The 22,027-nt window shown below is 44.9% G+C and overlaps 1 protein-coding gene across 1 annotated transcript; it reads right to left on the reverse strand.

The window, feature by feature from the left end:
* Window positions 1–10,233: 10,233 nt before the first annotated feature.
* LOC106578200 (uncharacterized) lies at window positions 10,234–20,698 on the reverse strand. The gene is made up of 7 exons (XM_014156841.3): window positions 20,366–20,698; window positions 19,459–19,839; window positions 15,060–15,089; window positions 14,623–14,702; window positions 12,905–12,995; window positions 10,733–10,849; window positions 10,234–10,619 (listed from the first exon to the last, which is right to left on the reverse strand). Exons 1-7 carry the CDS (start codon window positions 20,397–20,399, stop codon window positions 10,462–10,464), a joined length of 891 nt encoding a protein of 296 aa, XP_014012316.2. The 5' UTR covers window positions 20,400–20,698; the 3' UTR covers window positions 10,234–10,461.
* Window positions 20,699–22,027: the final 1,329 nt, after the last annotated feature.

The raw sequence follows: 22,027 nt of genomic DNA on the forward strand, positions 1-22,027 counted from the left end.
CATTCAAGGGTTTTTCTTTATTTGTACTATTTTCTACATTGTAGAATAATAGTGAAGACATCAAAACTATGAAATAACATATCATGTAGTAACCAAAAAAGTGTTAAACAAATCAAAATGTATTTTATATTTGAGATTCTTCAAAGTAGCCTTGATGACAGTTTTGCACACTCTTGGTATTCTCTCAACCAGCTTCATGAGGTAGTCACCTGGAATGCATTTCAATTAACAGGTGTGCCTTGTTAAAAGTTAATTTGTGGAATTTCTTTCCTTCTTAATGCGTTTGAGCCAATCAGTTGTGTTGTGACAAGGTACAGGTGGTATACAGAAGATAGCCTTATTTGGTAAAAGACTAAGTCCATATTATGGCAAGAACAGCTCAAATAAGCAAAGAGAAAGGTCAGTCAATCCGGAACATTTCAAGAAATTGCTGCAAAGAAACCACTACTAAAGGACACCAATAAGAAGAAGAGACTTGATTGGGCCAAGAAACACGAGCAATGGACATTAGACCGGTGGAAATCTGTCCTTTGGTCAGGTGAGTCCAATTTGAGATTTTTGGTTCCAACCACCGTGTCTTTGTGAGACGTAGAGTAGGTGAACGGATGATCTTCGCATGTGTGGTTCCCACCGTGAAGCATGGAGGAGGAGGTGTGATGGTGCTTTGCTGGTGACACTGTCAGTGATTTATTTAGAATTCAAGGCACACTTAACCATCATGGCTACAACAGCATTCTGCAGCGATACGCCATTCCATCCGATTTGCGCTTAGTGGGACTATAATTTGTTTTTCAACAGGACAATGACCCAACACACCTCCAGGCTGTGTAAGGGCTATTTGACCAAGGAGGAGAGTGATGGAGTGCTGCATCAGATGACCTGGCCTCCACAATCACCTGACCTCAACCAAAATGAGATGGTTTGGGATGAGTTGGACCGCAGAGTGAAGGAAAAGCAGCCAACAAGTCCTCATCATATGTGGGAACTCCTTCAAGACTGTTGGAAAAGCATTCCAGGTGAAGCTGGTTGAGAGAATGTCAAGAGTGTGCAGAGCTGTCATCAAGGCAAAGGGTGGCTACTTTAAATAATCTCAAATATAAAATATATTTTGATTTGTTTAACACGTTTCTGGTACTACATGATTCCATATGTGTTATTTCATAGTTTTAATGTGTTCACTATTAATCTACAACATAGAAAAAAGTAAAAATTAAGAAAAAGCCTTGAATGAGTAGGTGTGTCCAAACGTTTGACTGGTACTGTATATACATACATACATACATACATACATACATACATACATACATACATACATACATACATACATACATACATACATACATACATACATACATAGTACGCATGAGATCTTTTTACACCCATCAATCACTCTCTTTCTCAATTCCTCTTTTCCAAACACACTCCTCACATTCCATTCTCATTTCAGACAGCCCTTCCACCCCTCTCTCTCTCTAACCCTTGTCCTTCCACCCCTCTCTCTCTAAACCCTGTCCTTCCACCCCTCTCTCTCTAAACCCTGTCCTTCCACCCCTCTCTCTCTCTCTAAACCCTTTCCTTCCACCCCTCCCTCTCTCTCTCTAAACCCTTCCACCCCTCCCCCTCCTTCTCTCTAAACCCTGTCCTTGCAGTCCTCCCTCTCTCTCTCTAAACCCTGTCCTTGCAGTCCTCCCTCCTTCTCTCTAAACCCTTCCACCCCTCTCTCTCTCTCTCTCTAAACCCTGTCCTTGCAGTCCTCTCTCTCTAAACCCTTCCACCCCTCCCCCTCTCTCTCTAAACCCTTCCACCCCTCTCTCTCTCTCTCTAAACCCTGTCCTTGCAGTCCTCCCTCTCTCTAAACCCTTTCCTTGCAGTCCTCCCTCTCTCTAAACCCTTTCCTTGCAGTCCTCCCTCTCTCTAAACCCTGTCCTTGCAGTCCTCTCTCTCTCTAAACCCTGTCCTTGCAGTCCTCCCTCTCTCTAAACCCTTTCCTTGCAGTCCTCCCTCTCTCTCTAAACCCTGTCCTTGCAGTCCTCTCTCTCTAAACCCTTTCCTTGCAGTCCTCTCTCTCCCTCTCTCTCTAAACCCTTTCCTTGCAGTCCTCCCTCTCTCTCTAAACCCTGTCCTTGCAGTCCTTCCTCTCTAAACCCTTTCCTTGCAGTCCTTCCTCTCTAAACCCTGTCCTTGCAGTCCTCCCTCTCTCTCTCTCTCTAAACCCTTCCACCCCTCCCTCCCTCTCTCTAAACCCTGTCCTTGCAGTCCTCTCTCTCTCTAAACCCTGTCCTTGCAGTCCTCTCTCTCTCTCTAAACCCTGTCCTTACAGTCCTCCCTCTCTAAACCCTGTCCTTGCAGTCCTCCCTCTCTCTAAACCCTGTCCTTGCAGTCCTCCCTCTCTCTAAACCCTGTCCTTGCAGTCCTCCCTCTCTCTAAACCCTGTCCTTGCAGTCCTCCCTCCCTCTCTAAACCCTGTCCTTGCAGTCCTCCCTCTCTCTAAACCCTGTCCTTGCAGTCCTCCCTCTCTCTCTAAACCCTGTCCTTGCAGTCCTCCCTCTCTCTAAACCCTGTCCTTGCAGTCCTCCCTCTCTCTAAACCCTTTCCTTGCAGTCCTCCCTCTCTCTCTAAACCCTGTCCTTGCAGTCCTCCCTCTCTCTAAACCCTGTCCTTGCAGTCCTCCCTCTCTCTCTCTAAACCCTGTCCTTGCAGTCCTCCCTCTCTCTAAACCCTGTCCTTGCAGTCCTCCCTCTCTCTCTAAACCCTTTCCTTGCAGTCCTCCCTCTCTCTAAACCCTGTCCTTGCAGTCCTCCCTCTCTCTCTAAACCCTGTCCTTGCAGTCCTCCCTCTCTCTAAACCCTGTCCTTGCAGTCCTCCCTCTCTCTAAACCCTGTCCTTGCAGTCCTCCCTCTCTCTCTAAACCCTGTCCTTGCAGTCCTCCCTCTCTCTCTAAACCCTGTCCTTGCAGTCCTCCCTCTCTCTAAACCCTGTCCTTGCAGTCCTCCCTCTCTCTCTAAACCCTGTCCTTGCAGTCCTCCCCTCTCTCTAAACCCTGTCCTTGCAGTCCTCCCTCTCTCTAAACCCTGTCCTTGCAGTCCTCCCTCTCTCTAAACCCTGTCCTTGCAGTCCTCCCTCTCTCTAAACCATGTCCTTGCAGTCCTCCCTCTCGTCACAACTTGCAGACTTGTTTACGCTGCTGTGCGTTTTTGTTGCCGATCTTACTTTGATACCTGACGGTTTTTTACTTTTTCATTACCGTATATTTTTACTTTTTCCCTCACTCAACTTTTTTCATTCAACTTTTTCACCCCGGAGGTTTTATCTGGACATGGTTCGTCAGGACTTCAAACAGCCGAAGCTAAGTAACATTAACATGATGCCTTCTAATTGCAGTCGTTGTACTTATAATATACAGGAGAACGATCGCCTTACGGCAAGGATAGCTGTGCTGCAAGCCCAGCTTCAGACGCAATCGTTAGGCAAGGGTAATTTCAGTGTAGGAAAGGATGAAACAGCGTCTGTGCCACCAGTAAGTACAGATAGTAACGTTAGTATAAACCCCCTCGCACGGTCCCCGCAGCCGGACAACTTTCCTCATGGCTTCTGGAGGGAAACGCTGTAGGAATGCTCAACCGGTGTCGCTTATTCAGCCGACAGAAACTTTCAACCGGTTCTCCCCATTAAGCGAGTCGGAGTCGGAGGCCGAGACTTCTCTGGTCTCTACTCCTCCCGTTGTGGGGTCTGAGACGCCGACGGCTCCCACCATTAGCTCTGACAAATTGAAAACCCTAGTCATTGGCGACTCCATTACCCGCAGTATTAGACTTAAAACTAATCATCCAGCGATCATACACTGTTTACCAGGGGGCAGGGCTACCGACGTTAAGGATAATCTAAAGACGGTGCTGGCTAAAGCTAAAACTGGCGAGTGTAGAGAGTATAGAGATATTGTTATCCACGTCGGCACCAACGATGTTAGGATGAAACAGTCAGAGGTCACCAAGCGCAACATAGCTTCAGCGTGTAAATCAGCTAGAAAGATGTGTCGGCATCGATTAATTGTCTCTGGCCCCCTCCCAGTTAGGGGGAGTGATGAGCTCTACAGAGCAGAGTCTCACAACTCAATCGCTGGTTGAAAACTGTTTTCTGCCCCTCCCAAAAGATAGAATTTGTAGATAATTGGCCCTCTTTCTGGGACTCACCCACAAACAGGACCAAGCCTGGCCTGTTGAGGAGTGACGGACTCCATCCTAGCTGGAGGGGTGCTCTCATCTTATCTACGAACATAGACAGGGCTCTAACTCCTCTAGCTCCACAATGAAATAGGGTGCAGGCCAGGCAGCAGGCTGTTAGCCAGCCTGCCAGCTTAGTGGAGTCTGCCACTAGCACAGTCAGTGTAGTCAGCTCAGCTTTCCCCATTGAGACCGTGTCTGTGCCTCGATCTAGGTTGGGCAAAATTAAAAATGGCGGTGTTCGCTTTAGCAATCTCACTAGTATAAAGACCTCCTCCATTCCTGCCATTATTGAAAGAGATTGTGATACCTCACATCTCAAAATTGGGTTACTTAATGTTAGATCCCTCACTTCCAAGGCAGTTATAGTCAATGAACTAATCATCTGATAATAATCTTGATGTGATTGGCCTGACTGAAACATGGCTTAAGCCTGATGAATTTACTGTGTTAAATGAGGCCTCACCCCCAGGTTACATTAGTGACCATACCCCCCGTGCATCCGGCAAAGGCGGAGGTGTTGCTAACATTTACGATAGCAAATTTCAATTTACAAAAAAAAAAACAACAATGACGTTTTCGTCTTTTGAGCTTCTAGTCATGAAATCTATGCAGCTACTCACTCACTTTTTATAGCTACTGTTTATAGGCCTCCTGGGCCATATGCAGTGTTCCTCACTGAGTTCCCTGAATTCCTATCGGATCTTGTAGTCATAGCAGATAATATTCTAATTTTTGGTGACTTTAACATTCACATGGAAAAGTCCACAGACCCACTCCAAAAGGCTTTCGGAGCCATCATCGACTCAGTGGGTTTTGTCCAACATGTCTCTGGACCTACTCACTGCCACAGTCATACTCTGGACCTAGTTTTGTCCCATGGAATAAATGTTGTGGGGATCTAAATGTTTTTCCTCATAATCCTGGACTATCGGACCACCATTTTATTACGTTTGCAATTGCAACAAATAATCTGCTCAGACCCCAACCAAGGAGCATTAAAAGTCGTGCTATAAATTCTCAGACAACCCAAAGATTCCTTGATGCCCTTCCAGACTGCCTCTGCCTACCCAAGGACGTCAGAGGACAAAAATCAGTTAACCACCTAACCGAGGAACTCAATTTAACCTTGCGCAATACCCTAGATGCAGTTGCACCCCTAAAAACTAAAAACATCTGTCATAAGAAACTAGCTCCCTGGTATACAGAAAATACACGAGCTCTGAAGCAAGCTTCCAGAAAATTGGAACGGAAATGGCGCCACACCAAACTGGAAGTCTTCCGACTAGCTTGGAAAGACAGTACCGTGCAGTATCGAAGAGCCCTTACTGCTGCGCGATCATCCTATTTTTCCAACTTAATTGAGGAAAATAAGAACAATCCGAAATTTCTTTTTGATACTGTCGCAAAAAGCTAACTAAAAAGCAGCCTTCGCAAATGGAGGATGGCTTTCACTTCAGCAGTAATAAATTTATGAACTTCTTTGAGGAAAAGATCATGATCATTAGAAAGCAAATTACAGACTCCTCTTTAAATCTGGGTATTCCTCCAAAGCTCCATTGTCCTGAGTCTGCACAACTCTGCCAGGACCTAGGATCAAGGGAGATACTAAAGTGTTTTAGTACTATATCTCTTGACGCAATGATGAAAATAATCATGGCCTCCAAACCCTCAAGCTGCATACTGGACCCTATTCCAACTAAACTACTGAAAGAGCTGCTTCCTGTGCTTGGCCCTCCTATGTTGAACATAATAAACGGCTCTCTATCCACCGGATGTGTACCAAGCTCACTAAAAGTGGCAGTAATAAAGCCTCTCTTGAAAAAGCCGAATCTTGATCCAGAAATTATAAAAAACTATCGGCCTATATCGAATCTTCCATTCCTCTCCAAAATTTTAGAAAAAGCTGTTGCACAGCAACTACTGACTGCCTTCCTGAAGACAAACAATGTATACGAAACGCTTCAGTCTGGTTTTAGACCCCATCATAGCACTGAGACTGCACTTGTGAAGGTGGTAAATGACCTTTTAATGACGTCAGACCGAGGCTCTGCATCTGTCCTCGTGCTCCTAGATCTTAGTGCCGCTTTTGATACCATCGATCACCACATTCTTTTGGAGAGATTGGAAACCCAAATTGGTCTACATGGACAAGTTCTGGCCTGGTTTAGATCTTATCTGTCGGAAAGATATCAGTTTGTCTCTGTGAATGGTTTGTCCTCTGACAAATCAATTGTAAATTTCGGTGTTCCTCAAGGTTCCGTTTTAGGACCACTATTGTTTTCACTATATATTTTACCTCTTGGGGATGTCATTCGAAAACATAATGTTAAATTTCACTGCTATGCAGACGACACACAGCTGTACATTTCAATGAAACATGGTGAAGCCCCAAAATTGCCCTCGCTAGAAGCCTGTGTTTCAGACATAAAGAGAAGTGGATGGCTGCAAACTTTCTACTTTTAAACTCGGACAAAACACAGATGCTTGTTCTAGGTCCCAAGAAACAAAGAGATCTTCTGTTGAATCTGACAATTAATCTGGATGGTTGTACAGTCGTCTCAAATAAAACTGTGAAGGACCTCGGCGTTACTCTGGACCCTGATCTCTCTTTTGAAGAACATATCAAGACTGTTTCAAGGACAGCTTTTTTCCATCTACGTAACATTGCAAAAATCAGAAATTTTCTGTCCAAAAATGACGCAGAAAAATTAATCCATGCTTTTGTTACTTCTAGGCTGGACTACTGCAATGCTCTACTTTCCGGCTACCCGGATAAAGCACTAAATAAACTTCAGTTAGTGCTAAATACGGCTGCTAGAATCCTGACTAGAACCAAAAAATTTGATCATATTACTCCAGTGTTAGCCTCCCTACACTGGCTTCCTGTTAAGGCAAGGGCTGATTTCAAGGTTTTACTGCTAACCTACAAAGCATTACATGGGCTGCTTGCTCCTACCTATCTTTCCGATTTGGTCCTGCCGTACATACCTACACGTACGCTACGGTCACAAGACGCAGGCCTCCTAATTGTCCCTAGAATTTCTAAGCAAACGGCTGGAGGTAGGGCTTTCTCCTATAGAGCTCCATTTTTATGGAATGGTCTGCCTACCAATGTGAGAGACGCAGACTCAGTCTCAACCTTTAAGTCTTTACTGAAGACTTATCTCTTCAGTAGGTCCTATGATTAAGTATAGTCTGGCCCAGGAGTGTGAAGGTGAACGGAAAGGCTGGAGCAACGAACCGCCCTTGCTGTCTCTGCCTTGCCGGTTCCCCTCTTTCCACTGGGATTCTCTGCCTCTAACCCTTTTACAGAGGCTGAGTCACTGGCCTACTGGTGTTCTTCCATGCCGTCCATGGGAGGGGTGCGTCACTTGAGTGGGTTGAGTCACTGACGTGGTCTTCCTGTCTGGGTTGGCGCCCCCCCCCCCCTTGGGTTGTGCCATGGCGGAGATCGTTTTGTGGGCTATACTCGGCCTTGTCTTAGGACGGTAAGTTGGTGGTTGGAGACATCCCTCTAGTGGTGTGGGGGCTGTGCTTTGGCAAAGTGGGTGGGGTTATATCCTGCCTGTTTGGCCCTGTCCGGGGGTATCATCGGATGGGGCCACAGTGTCTTCTGATCCCTCCTGTCTCAGCCTCCAGTATTTATGCTGCAGTAGTTTATGTGTCGGGGGGCTAGGGTCAGTCTGTTACATCTGGAGTATTTCTCTTGTCTTATCCGGTGTCCTGTGTGTATTTAAATATGCTCTCTCTAATTCTCTCTTTCTCTCTTTCTGTCTTTCTCTCGGAGGACCTGAGCCCTAGGACCATGCCTCAGGACTACCTGGTATGATGACTCCTTGCTGTCCCCAGTCCACCTGGCCGTGCTGCTGCTCCAGTTTCAACTGTTCTGCCTGCGGCTATGGAACCCTGACCTGTTCACCGGACGTGCTTGTTGCACCCTCGACAACTACTATGATTATTATTATTTTGACCATGCTGGTCATTTATGAACATTTTAACATTTTAACATTTTGACCATGTTCTGTTATAATATCCACCCTGCACAGCCAGAAGAGGACTGGCCACCCCTCATAGCCTGGTTCCTCTCTAGGTTTCTTCCTAGGTTTTTGGCCTTTCTAGGGAGTTTTTCCTAGGGAGTTTTTCCTAGCCACCGTGCTTCTTTCACATGCTTTGCTTGCTGTTTGGGGTTTTAGGCTGGGTTTCTGTACAGCACTTTGAGAATATCAGCTGATGTACGAAGGGCTATATAAAAATAAATGTGATTTGATTTGATTTGATTTGATTGACAAAGAGAGGGAGGGACTAAGTAATTCCCACCAAACTGAGTAAAACCCTTTCTGAACATATACCTCTCCACACATTACCCAAACAAATACATTACCTCTCCACACATTACCCAAACACACACATTACCTCTCCACACATTACCTCTCCACACATGACCTCTCCACACATTACCTCTCCACACACATTACCTCTCTAAATAAAATATTATTGGTCACATACACATGTTTAGTAGATGTTATTGCGGGTGTAATGAAATGCTTGTGTTCCTAGCTCCAACAGTGCAGTAATATCTAACAATTCACACATACAAAGTATAAAATAATGAATTTAAGAAATATATAAATATTAGGACGAGCAGTGTCAAAGTGGCATTGAGTAAAATACAGTAGAATATAATAGAGTATGTGTACATGTGGATGGGAGGGTGCTCCCTCTGCTGTTTCCTGAAGTCTCCGCTCAGGTCCTTCGTTTTGTTGATGCTGAGTGGGAGGTTATTTTCCTGGCACCGGTCCGCCATTGGCCCTCACCTCCTCCCTGTAGGCTGTTGTTACGGATACAGGTATCCTGAGTGTGTATCCTGTGTGTGTGTGTATTTCTTTTCTCTCCTTCTCCCCTCACAGGTGACAATCATCAGTCACCAATCAGAAGACACCTGCTCCTTTTCCATTACCCAATCACAGCCCCTTTCCCTTGGTTTAAAAACCCAGTCAGTTGTTTTCTCTGGAGCTCGATCTTTCTGTTTCAATCTCTCCGTTATTCAATCTTTCTCTTTCTAGAGCTCTCTTTTGTTTTGAACTTACATGTCACATTTGCCCGGTTATCCTGTGAGTATTGTTTTGTTAAAGTGTTGACTGTTTGTTTGATGGTGGGAAAAGGGGGTAACCAAGACAAGTCGCCCATGGGCATACGTTACCCGTAGGAATACTGTGTCTATGTACCCTAGTTAGAACTGGGCGGACCACCCCACTGTATTTTTGGTTAGTTAGTTAGCTGTTTTTAATGCAGGCTAGTCTAGCTTAGGGGTGATTTTGGATTGTTTCTTTCCCTGGGTCCAGCTCAGCCCCTCTTCCCACACCCCTTTACCGTGTGTTTTAACAATAAACCCTGAGTGTTTGACGGTAGATTGTAGTTGTCTGTGGTTTTTGTTCTCACTGTTCCTTTTCACTGTTATAATTTGCATTTGAGTTATGTTTACGGGTCTCGTTTCCTGCAGGGCCAAAGGGATTCATAACAGCTGTCTCGTCATTGTTGGTAATCAGGCCTACCACTGTAGTGTCGTCTGCAATCTTGATGATTTGAGTTGGAGGCGTGCGTGGCCACGCAGTCATTAGTGAACAGGGAGTACAGGAGGTGGCTGAGGATCAGCAGAGTGGAGGTGTTGTTTCCTACCTTCACCACCTGGGGGCGTCCCGTCAGGAAGTCCAGGACTCAAGTTGCACAGGGCGGGTTTCAGACACCAGGGCCCCGAGCTTAACAATGAGCTTGGAGAGTACTATGGTGTTGAATGCTGAGCTATAGTCAATGAACAGCATTCTTATGTAGGTATTCCTCTTGTCCAGATTGGACAGCGGTAAGCAAATTGAAGTGGGTCTAGGGTGTCAGGTAAGGTGGAGGTTATATGATCCTTGACTAGTCTCTCAAAGCATTTCATGATGACGGAAGTGAGTGCAACGGGGCGATAGTCATTTAGTTCCAGACGTTACCCCAAACATTACGCCAAGTCCTCTGTGAAGTATATTTTTATTCTAAAACCACATGACATCTCTCTCTTGGTATTGTCACGCTCAAAACATTATTAAAATGAATAACAAAAAATGTATAATCAAGAACTTAACGGTATCGGAAAGTAAAAACTTATTTGGAGCGGTTTACATTCGGACATTTTACAGATCAAATAAAGGTGCTTTATACGTCCTGATCTTAGTGAAGACTTCATCTGGACATACAGGGGTCAAAGGTCAGGGCTGGAGCCGAGTAACATCTTGTCACTCAAGTCCAGGTCCAGGCTAAAGCCCACCCTTTCTATGGGCGGAGTCAGAGTGACATCAGTGGCACAGAAGTTGTTGAAGCTGTCTCCATCACTATCACCATGAGCCTGCTTCTCTCCTTCTGTTAGACAGAGACAGAGAGAGAGAGACAGATGGAGATATCAGTGTTTCTCAGTATGTTTTTCACGTATTCCTGACACCAGGGGACTACAGACTTAGTAAGAGTTTCCTTACCGTTCTCCCCTGTAGACCTAGTCTCTCCAGCACCCATAGCTGAGCCGTTAGCTACAGGGCTCATAGCATGGGGCTCCTCATCACCACACTCTCTCTCAGACTCCCGGATCTCCTGATCTAAAATACAACATATAATATATCTAGGTACCTGGATATCACAGAGCATTCAGAAAGTATTCAGACCCCTTGACTTTTTTGTCCCCCTCATCAATCTACACACAATACCCCATAATGACATCACAATACCCCATAATGACATCACAATACCCCATAATGATATCACAATACCCCATAATGACATCACAATACCCCATAATGATATCACAATACCCCATAATGATATCACAATACCCCATATTGATATCACAATACCCCATATTGACATCACAATACCCCATAATGACATCACAATACCCCATAATGATATCACAATACCCCATAATGACATCACAATACCCCATAATGACATCACAATACCCCATAATGATATCACAATACCCCATAATGATATCACAATACCCCATATTGACATCACAATACCCCATAATGACATCACAATACCCCATAATGATATCACAATACCCCATAATGACATCACAATACCCCATAATGACATCACAATACCCCATAATGACATCACAATATCCCATTAGGACGAAACAAAAACAGGTTTAGACATTTTAGCAAAAAAAATTTTTTAAAATACGGAAATATCACATTTGCATAAATATTCAGACCATTTACTCAGTACTTTGTTAAAGCACCTTTGGCAGCGATTACAGCCTTGAGTCTTCTTGGGTATGATGCTACAAACTTGGCACACCTGTATTTGGGGAGTTTCTCCCATTCTTCTCTGCAGATCCTCTCTGTCAGGTTGGAGGGGGAGAGTTTTAGCTCTGACATGCCCTGTCAACTGTGGGACCTTATATAGACAGGTGTTTGCCTTTCCAAATCATGTCCAATCAATTGAATTTACCACAGGTGGACTCCAATCAAGTTGTAGAAACATCTCAAGGATGATCAATGGAAACAGGATGCACCTGAGCTCAATTTGTAGTCTCATAGCAAAGGATCTGAATTTTTTATACATTACTAAAAACCTGTTTGTTCTTATGGGATATTGTGATGTCATTATGGGGTATTGTGATGTCATTATGGGGTATTGTGTGTAGATTGATGAGGGGAAAAAATGTATTGTATCAATTTTATAATAAGGCTGTAACGTAACAAAATGTGGAAAAAGTAAAGGGGTCTGAATACTTTCAGAATGCACACTGTATATATAAACAAAACATATTCCACATCTCCCCAGGTGATGTACAGACAGACAGACGGGCGTAACAGACAGACAGACAAATAGTAATGCCACCATGGTTACCAAATAGTAATGCCACCATGGTTACCAAATAGCAACGTTCCCATGGTTACCAAATAGTAATGTTACCAAATAGTAATGTTACCATGGTTACCAAATAGTAATACCACCATGGTTACCAAACAGTAATGCCACCATGGTTACCAAACAGTAATGCCACCATGGTTACCAAACAGTAATGTCACCATGGTTACCAAATAGTAATGTTACCAAATAGTAATACCACCATGGTTACCAAATAGCAATGTTACCATGGTTACCAAATAGTAATGTTACCAAATAGTAATACCACCATGGTTACCAAATAGTAATGCCTACATGGTTACCAAATAGTAATGTTACCATGGTTACCAAATAGTAATACCACCATGTTACCAAATAGTAATGTTACCATGGTTACCAAATAGTAATACCACCATGTTACCAAATAGTAATGCCACCATGGTTACCAAACAGTAATACCACCATGGTTACCAAACAGTAATACCACCATGGTTACCAAACAGTAATACCATCATGGTTACCAAATATCAATGTTACCATGGTTATCAAATAGTAATGTTACCATGGTTACCAAATAGTAATGTTACCAAATAGTAATACCACCATGGTTACCAAATAGCAATGTTACCATGGTTACCAAATAGTAATGTTACCAAATAGTAATGTCACCATGGTTACCAAATAGTAATGTCACCATGGTTACCAAATAGTAATGTTACCAAATAGTAATACCACCATGGTTACCAAATAGTAATGTCACCATGGTTACCAAACAGTAATACCACCATGGTTACCGTTGTTGAGTTCGAAGGTTCCGGGTTGTTCCACGCAGGTGAGTGGGGTGTCGTGGTCATAACCTGGATGCTGCAGGTCAAACGAGTACCTCTGAAGAGAAACAACAACATCAGCATAATAATCAGACTGATCTGAGGACGGACGGTTCCAAACGCCTGTATGGGATGGGACTCTATGACCCACCTAGAGCCTGTATGGGATGGGACTCTATGACCCACCTAGAGCCTGTATGGGATGGGACTCTATGACCCACCTAGAGCCTGTATGGGATGGGACTCTATGACCCACCTAGAGCCTGTATGGGATGGGACTCTATGACCCACCTAGAGCCTGTATGGGATGGGACTCTGTGACCAACCTAGAGCCTGTATGGGATGGGACTCTGTGACCCACCTAGAGCCTGTATGGGATGGGACTCTGTGACCCACCTAGAGCCTGTATGGGATGGGACTCTGTGACCCACCTAGAGCCTGTATGGGATGGGACTCTGTGACCCACCTAGAGCCTGTATGGGATGGGACTCTATGACCCACCTAGAGCCTGTATGGGATGGGACTCTATGACCCACCTAGAGCCTGTATGGGATGGGACTCTATGACCCACCGAGAGCCTGTATGGGATGGGACTCTATGACCCACCTAGAGCCTGTATGGGATGGGACTCTATGACCCACCTAGAGCCTGTATGGGATGGGACTCTATGACCCACCTAGAGCCTGTATGGGATGGGACTCTATGACCCACCTAGAGCCTGTATGGGATGGGACTCTATGACCCACCTAGAGCCTGTATGGGATGGGACTCTATGACCCACCTAGAGCCTGTATGGGATGGGACTCTATGACCCACCTAGAGCCTGTATGGGATGGGACTCTATGACCCACCTAGAGCCTGTATGGGATGGGACTCTATGACCCACCTAGAGCCTGTATGGGATGGGACTCTATGACCCACCTAGAGCCTGTATGGGATGGGGCTCTATGACCCACCTAGAGCCTGTATGGGATGGGACTCTATGACCCACCTAGAGCCTGTATGGGATGGGACTCTATGACCCACCTAGAGCCTGTATGGGATGGGACTCTGTGACCAACCTAGAGCCTGTATGGGATGGGACTCTATGACCCACCTAGAGCCTGTATGGGATGGGACTCTGTGACCCACCTAGAGCCTGTATGGGATGGGACTCTATGACCCACCTAGAGCCTGTATGGGATGGGACTCTATGACCCACCTAGAGCCTGTATGGGATGGGACTCTATGACCCACCTAGAGCCTGTATGGGATGGGACTCTATGACCCACCTAGAGCCTGTATGGGATGGGGCTCTATGACCCACCTAGAGCCTGTATGGGATGGGACTCTATGACCCACCTAGAGCCTGTATGGGATGGGACTCTATGACCAACCTAGAGCCTGTATGGGATGGGACTCTATGACCCACCTAGAGCCTGTATGGGATGGGACTCTATGACCCACCTAGAGCCTGTATGGGATGGGACTCTGTGACTGGGTGACCCACCTAGAGCCTTTCAGAAATTCATATTTTCTCATACCTCTCCAGGTAAACAATATTGTTTTTTCCCCCCCTTCTCTTTTACCAAAGCCTTGGAGGAACAGACTGCAAAACATATCCTTCACAACAAGTAAAGCCCTGAGTCTTCCTTGACTATGTAATACAGTAACGGGATAGTGTTTTAAAGCCCTGGATGTCTCACCCTGGACTTCTTCCTCAGGATATAGAGAATCACCACCAGACACACAACAGCCAACAATATGAGGAACAGGATTACATAGCCTACAGGAGAGAGAGAGAGAGAGAGAGAGAGAGAGAGAGAGAGAGAGAGAGAGAGAGAGAGAGAGAGAGAGAGAGAGAGAGAGAGAGAAGGAGAGAGCGAGAGAGAGAAGGAGAGAGAAGGAGAGAGAAGGAGAGAGAAGGAGAGAGAAGGAGAGAGAGAGAAAGAAAGAGAGAGAGAGAAGAGAGAGAGAGGAGAGAGAGAGAGAGAGAGAGAGAGAGAGAGAAAGAAAGGGTGGAGGGGGTAGAGAGAGACAATGTTGTGAATAGGGTTGCAGTTCATCCATAAACATTTGTAAAACAAATGAGTAAAAAGAAGAAAAAAAAAAAAAATGAGTCAAATTCCTATTGGTCATATACCTGCAATGTCACTTCCTCTGTAGGCTGAAACTGGAACAAACACAGAAACAATGTCATCAATATGTCATCATCTATATATTATATACACAGACCAGAGAGACTCAACCAAATGGTATCATTTATATATTATATACACAGACCAGAGAGACTCAACCAAATGGTATCATTTATATATTATATACACAGACCAGAGAGACTCAACCAAATGGTATCATCTATATATTATATACACAGACCAGAGAGACTCAACCAAATGGTATCATTTATAAAGCACAGACCGGGGTGTGTGTGTGTGTGTGTGTGTGTGTGTGTGACTGTGTGTGTGAGATAGCTGTGGTTAGAGAGACAGGAAGACAGAAAGCAGTGAACTAGCTTCAGGCTTGCGGCTACCGTACAACGCTGTGTTCTACTCACACCGACGGGTAGAGCACAGCGGAGGAAGGGGAGGACCATCTGTCGCAGTCAATTTAATACAAATAACAAATGTGAAACTTTGTTTTAAAAAGTTACCTTTTTTTTTTTAGATAAAACTATACTAAATATATTCACATCACCAAATAATTGATTCAAACACACTGTTTTGCGATGAAGGTCTACAGTAGCCTCAACAGCACTATGTAGTGTAGCACCATGGTGTAGCCGGAGGACAGCTAGCTTCCGTCCTCCTCTGGGTACATTGACTTCAATACAAAACCTGGGAGGCTCATGGTTCTCAACCTCTTCTATAGACTTACACAGTGATTATGACAATTTACAGAGGATGTTCTCCAGCCTATCAGAGCTCTTGCAGCAGGAACTGACATGTTGTCCATCCAATCAAAGGATCAGAGAATGAATCTAGTACTGAAAGAATAAGCTACAGCTAGCTAGCACTGCAGTGCATAACATGTGGTGAATAGTTGACTCAAAGAGAGAGAAAGACAATGGTTGAACAGTTTTGAACAAATGAATTTCCCCCAAAATTAAGCAGAAGCAAGAGAAAGAGCTATATTTGGCTTTATTTATTTTTTCAACTTTAGCTGTGAAAGTGAATGCAGCTGGCTAGTTTGGTTACTGAAAACACCCGGCTCAAACAAAGAGAGATGCCAATAGAGAGAAAGGGCTGCTTTTTTTTCTTGCAGTTTCACTTATCTAACAAATACAGCTAGCTAGTTTAGCGTACTCAAACACCCGGCTCAAACAGAGGGATGCTATGTTAGCTAGCTGGCTATGACGATCCAACACAACACTGGAACTCTTCTAAGGTAAAGCTTTTGATTTTACAACTGCATTGCCACTGGGGCCCGCCAGTGTAACTGCTAAACTGCTTGCTGACTGTACTGCATGATTGTAGCGGGTTTACTAACGCGTTAGTTCTAGTAGCTATGTTGACCATGACGTGACAACGATGTAGGCTGTGTGTAACTTTTTTTTAAATGTTACCTTTATTTAACTAGGCAAGTCAGTTAAGAACAAATTCTTATTTTCAACGACGGCCTAGGAACAGTGGGGTTTAACTGCCTTGTTCAGGGGCAGAACGACAGATTTTTACCTTGTCAGCTTGGGGGATTCGATCTTGCAACCTTTCGGTTACTAGTCCAACGCTCTAACCACTAGGCTACCCTACCTGATGGTATGAAGGTTTGGCTTGGAAAGGTTTTTTCGTCTGGTCACAGACAGCTGTTGTGCTGTTGCATTTAAGTCCACAAGAAAAAAGGTGAAAGGAGAAGGACAGATAGATAGATGTAGATGGAATTATACAACAATCAAAGGGATCATGCTGTTTGTATGTGGCTGATATGAAAGGGATCATGCTGTTTGTATGTGGCTGATATGAAAGGGATCATGCTGTTTGTATGTGGCTGCTATGACAGTGATCATGCTGTTTGTATGTGGCTGATATGAAAGGGATCATGCTGTTTGTATGTGGCTGATATGAAAGGGATCATGCTGTTTGTAGGTGGCTGATATGAAAGGGATCATGCTGTTTGTATGTGGCTGCTATGACAGTGATCATGCTGTTTGTATGTGGCTGCAATGAAAGGGATCATGCTGTTTGTATGTGGCTGCTATGACAGTGATCATGCTGTTTGTATGTGGCTGCTATGACAGTGATCATGCTGTTTGTATGTGGCTGCTATGACAGTGATCATGCTGTTTGTATGTGGCTGCTATGACAGTGATCATGCTGTTTGTATGTGGCTGCTATGAAAGGGATCATGCTGTTTGTATGTGGCTGCTATGACAGTGATCATGCTGTTTGTATGTGGCTGCTATGAAAGGGATCATGCTGTTTGTATGTGGCTGCTATGACAGTGATCATGCTGTTTGTATGTGGCTGCAATGACAGTGATCATGCTGTTTGTATGTGGCTGCTATGGAAGGGATCATGCTGTTTGTATGTGGCTGCTATGAAAGGGATCATGCTGTTTGTATGTGGCTGCTATGAAAGGGATCATGCTGTTTGTATGTGGCTGCTATGACAGTGATCATGCTGTTTGTATGTGGCTGCTATGACAGTGATCATGCTGTTTGTATGTGGCTGCAATGACAGTGATCATGCTGTTTGTATGTGGCTGCAATGACAGTGATCATGCTGTTTGTATGTGGCTGCTATGAAAGGGATCATGCTGTTTGTATGTGGCTGCTATGACAGTGATCATGCTGTTTGTATGTGGCTGCTATGACAGTGATCATGCTGTTTGTATGTGGCTGCTATGACAGTGATCATGCTGTTTGTATGTGGCTGCTATGACAGTGATCATGCTGTTTGTATGTGGCTGCTATGACAGTGATCATGCTGTTTGTATGTGGCTGCTATGAAAGGGATCATGCTGTTTGTATGTGGCTGCTATGACAGTGATCATGCTGTTTGTATGTGGCTGCTATGAAAGGGATCATGCTGTTTGTATGTGGCTGCTATGAAAGGGATCATGCAGTTTGTATGTGGCTGCAATGACAGTGATCATGCTGTTTGTATGTGGCTGCTATGGAAGGGATCATGCTGTTTGTATGTGGCTGCTATGAAAGGGATCATGCTGTTTGTATGTGGCTGCTATGAAAGGGATCATGCTGTTTGTATGTGGCTGCTATGAAAGTGAACTGTGTTTGTGTGTAATCAGGGGTGTATTCATTCCACCGATTCTGTTGAAAAATATTTTTTCAACGGAAGCAAACGGAACGGACATCAACATACCTGAATTTGTCTAATAGAAATAAGGCCATGATGATAGAAAAAAGAACCGTCCTCCCTCATCTTAAACGGCACTGACCGCCACTGGTGGAATACAAGCTAGCTACAGGGCTGGGGCTACCATATACCGCTCTGTTACAAACAAACACCGAGAGAGCAGGGACTGAAGACAGACAGACAGAGAGAGAGAGCAGGGACTGAAGACAGACAGAGAGAGAGAGAGCAGGGACTGAAGACAGACAGAGAGAGAGAGAGAGCAGGGACTGAAGACAGACAGAGAGAGCAGGGACTGAAGACAGACAGAGAGAGCAGGGACTGAAGACAGACAGAGAGAGAGAGAGCAGGGACTGAAGACAGACAGAGAGAGAGAGAGCAGGGACTGAAGACAGACAGAGAGAGAGAGAGCAGGGACTGAAGACAGACGAGAGAGAGAGAGCAGGGACTGAAGACAGACAGAGAGAGAGAGGCAGGGACTGAAGACAGACGGAGAGAGAGAGAGCAGGGACTGAAGACAGACAGAGAGAGAGAGGAGCAGGGACTGAAGACAGACGAGAGAGAGAGAGGAGCAGGGACTGAAGACAGACAGAGAGAGAGAGAGAGAGAGCAGGGACTGAAGACAGACAGAGAGAGAGAGAGAGAGAGCAGGGACTGAAGACAGACAGAGAGAGAGAGAGAGGAGCAGGGACTGAAGACAGACAGAGAGAGAGAGAGAGAGAGAGAGCAGGGACTGAAGACAGACGAGAGAGAGAGAGAGAGCAGGGACTGAAGACAGAGAGAGAGAGCAGGGACTGAAGACAGACAGCAGAGAGAGAGAGAGAGCAGGGACTGAAGACAGACAGACGAGAGAGAGAGAGAGAGCAGGGACTGAAGACAGACAGACAGAGAGAGAGAGAGAGAGCAGGGACTGAAGACAGACAGAGAGAGAGAGAGAGCAGGGACTGAAGACAGACAGAGAGAGAGAGAGAGAGAGCAGGGACTGAAGACAGACAGAGAGAGAGAGAGAGCAGGGACTGAAGACAGACAGCAGAGAGAGAGAGAGAGAGCAGGGACTGAAGACAGACAGAGAGAGAGAGAGAGAGCAGGGACTGAAGACAGACAGAGAGAGAGAGAGAGAGAGCAGGGACTGAAGACAGACAGACAGAGAGAGAGAGAGAGCAGGGACTGAAGACAGACAGACAGAGAGAGAGAGAGAGCAGGGACTGAAGACAGACACAAGTTGTCCGTTACTTGGTAATGATGTTGTGGTTTCCGTGGTCGTAGTGGTCTCCCTGCCCTGTGATTGGCTGAGGGCTGTCACCCCTGATGACGTAGTCTGAGCGGTCTGGTTGGCTGTAGAGGGGGTCAGGCTGGCTGTAGAGGGGGTCAGGCTGGCTGTAGAGGGGGTCAGGCTGGCTGTAGAGGGGGTCAGGCTGGCTGTAGAGGGGGTCAGGCTGGCTGTAGAGGGGGTCAGGCTGGCTGTAGAGGGGGTCTGGTTGGCTGTAGAGGGGGTCAGGCTGGCTGTATTGGGGGTCAGGCTGGCTGTAGAGGGGGTATCAGTAGGGGTGGAGGTGAGGTTGATGTATATGCTGCTTTCTCCAACAGCTCTGGACCCCATGAGCACCAGGAGGCCTGGAGGACAGGAGAAAGAGAGAAAACAACTCATTCAGACTCATCCGACACATGCTGACTGTGATAGGGAGGGAATGGATGGAAAGAAGAGAGTGATAAGAGAGAGAGATGACAGAGATAAAAGAGAGATAACAGAGAGAGAACAGAGATAGAGATAACAGAGAGAGATAACAGAGAGAGAACAGAGATAGAGATAACACAGAGAGAGAACAGAGAGATAGAGAGAGAGAACAGAGATAGAGATAACACAGAGATAGAGAGAACAGAGAGATAGAGAGAAAGAACAGAGATAGAGATAACACAGAGATAGAGAGATAGAGAGAGAGAACAGAGATAGAAAGAACAGAGAGATAGAAAGAGAGAACAGAGAACAGAGATAACAGAGAGAGAGAACAGAGATAGCAGAGAACAGAGAGACAGAGAGAGATAACAGAGAGAGAGAACAGAGAGATAACAGAGAGAGAACAGAGAGAGATAATTGAGAGAGGAAATGTGTTGTAGAACAATAAACAATTGATAAACTCACCCAGGACATAGCGCTGAATGCAGATCGATGGCATATTGATGATTTATCACAATGTTTGGACAGTACCAAGTCTGTCACACGTGTAGAGACGAAAGTCAAGTATTTTTCTCCTCAGCGTCTCTCTCTGACAGGAATTGAGTCACAGACCACAAACCCCTAGCTGGGCTGGGCTGTCTCTTAGTAGACTACAGTGACTTCTCCTCTACTCTCCTCTTCTCTGTACTGTATCCTCATATTAGATTAAACCAATATACTGTAGGTACTGAACTCTGACCCTACCAACTCCAGTTTTCTCTTCTACCTGATTACTAATATAACCCAGGTCTAAATCAGGCCCCGATTAGAGGGAAATCACCCACCTGGTGTCCCAGGTCTAAATCAGTCCCTGATTAGAGGGGAATCACCCACCTGGTGTCCCAGGTCTAAATCAGTCCCTGATTAGAGGGGAATCACCCACCTGGTGTCCCAGGTCTAAATCAGTCCCTGATTAGAGGGGAAATCACCCACCTGGTGTCCCAGGTCTAAATCAGGCCCCTGATTAGAGTTGAGTCTGAGAGCTGTAGTGGATGGATGCTGACAAAGTTCTGTTTTCATCTGTTCAGTTGATTGATGAAGGAGAGACAGACGAGGGAGAGAAAGCTGCTTAAGACTATTGAAACACAACCCTGGCCCTCCCCTCTGACAGGATGCTCACTCTCTCTCTCTCTCTCTCTGTGGTTCTCTCTCAATTTGAATTTTAATTCAAAGTGCTTTATTGCCATGGGAAACATATGTTTACATTGCCAAAGCAAGTGAAATAGATAAACAAAAAATGAACAGTAAACATTACCCTCACAACAGTTCCGAAAGAATAGAAACATTTCAAATGTGATATGTCTATATACCGTGTTGTAATGATGTGCAAATAGTTAAAAGTACAGAAGGGAAAATAAATATAATTATGGGTTGTATTGACAATGGTGTTTGTTCTTCACTGGTTGCCCTTTTCTTGTGGCAACAGGTCACACATCTTGCTGCTGTGACGACACACTGTGGTATTTCACCCAGTAGATATGGGAGTTTATCAAGGTTGGATTTGCTTTTCATATTCTTTGTAGGTCTGCGTAATCTGAGGGAAATATATGTCAGGAGGTCAGGAAGTGCAGCTCAGTTTCCACCTCATTTTGTGGGCAGTGTGCACATAGTCTGCCTACGGCGGCCTTTCTCAATAGCAAGGCTACGCTCACTGGAGTCAGTACATAGTCATTGTGCTTCTCTCGGTCTCTCGCTCTGTCAGGAAGTAGACTTTAAAAAAAGGACGTTGTGTAGACTTTCAGGTTGTTTCCAGGCAGAATTCATCCTCGTCACCTTTACAGAGGCATATACAGACCACTGACAACTCAAATGCAGTACCAGAATGCTGCCTTCAAATGCTCCCTGGAATCTCTTATTTCCCAGTTGTGAGGTCATAAATATATATACACAGTACCAGTCAAAAAGTTTTAGAACACACCTACTCATTCAAGGGTTTAGCTATTTAAAAAATATATATATTTTCTACATTGTAGAATAATAGTGAAGACATCAACACTATGAAATAACACATATGGAATCATGTAATAACCCCCCAAAAAAAGTGTTAAACAAATCTAAATATGTTTTATATTTGAGATTCTTGAAAGT

The sequence above is a fragment of the Salmo salar genome, chromosome 18 (genome assembly GCF_965601325.2).
Source record: "Salmo salar chromosome 18, fSalSal1, whole genome shotgun sequence".
NCBI lineage: Eukaryota > Metazoa > Chordata > Actinopteri > Salmoniformes > Salmonidae > Salmo > Salmo salar.

Bases quoted from the DNA above. Each gene is read 5' to 3' on its own strand.
- LOC106578200 (XM_014156841.3), bottom strand. From the start codon at position 20,399: ATGCCATCGATCTGCATTCAGCGCTATGTCCTGG. The intron at 19,840-20,365 runs GTGAGTTTATCA...CCTGTCCTCCAG, and splicing joins CATTCAGCGCTATGTCCTGG to GCCTCCTGGTGCTCATGGGG. The intron at 15,090-19,458 runs GTAACGGACAAC...TGTTTGTTCCAG, and splicing joins AACCACAACATCATTACCAA to TTTCAGCCTACAGAGGAAGT.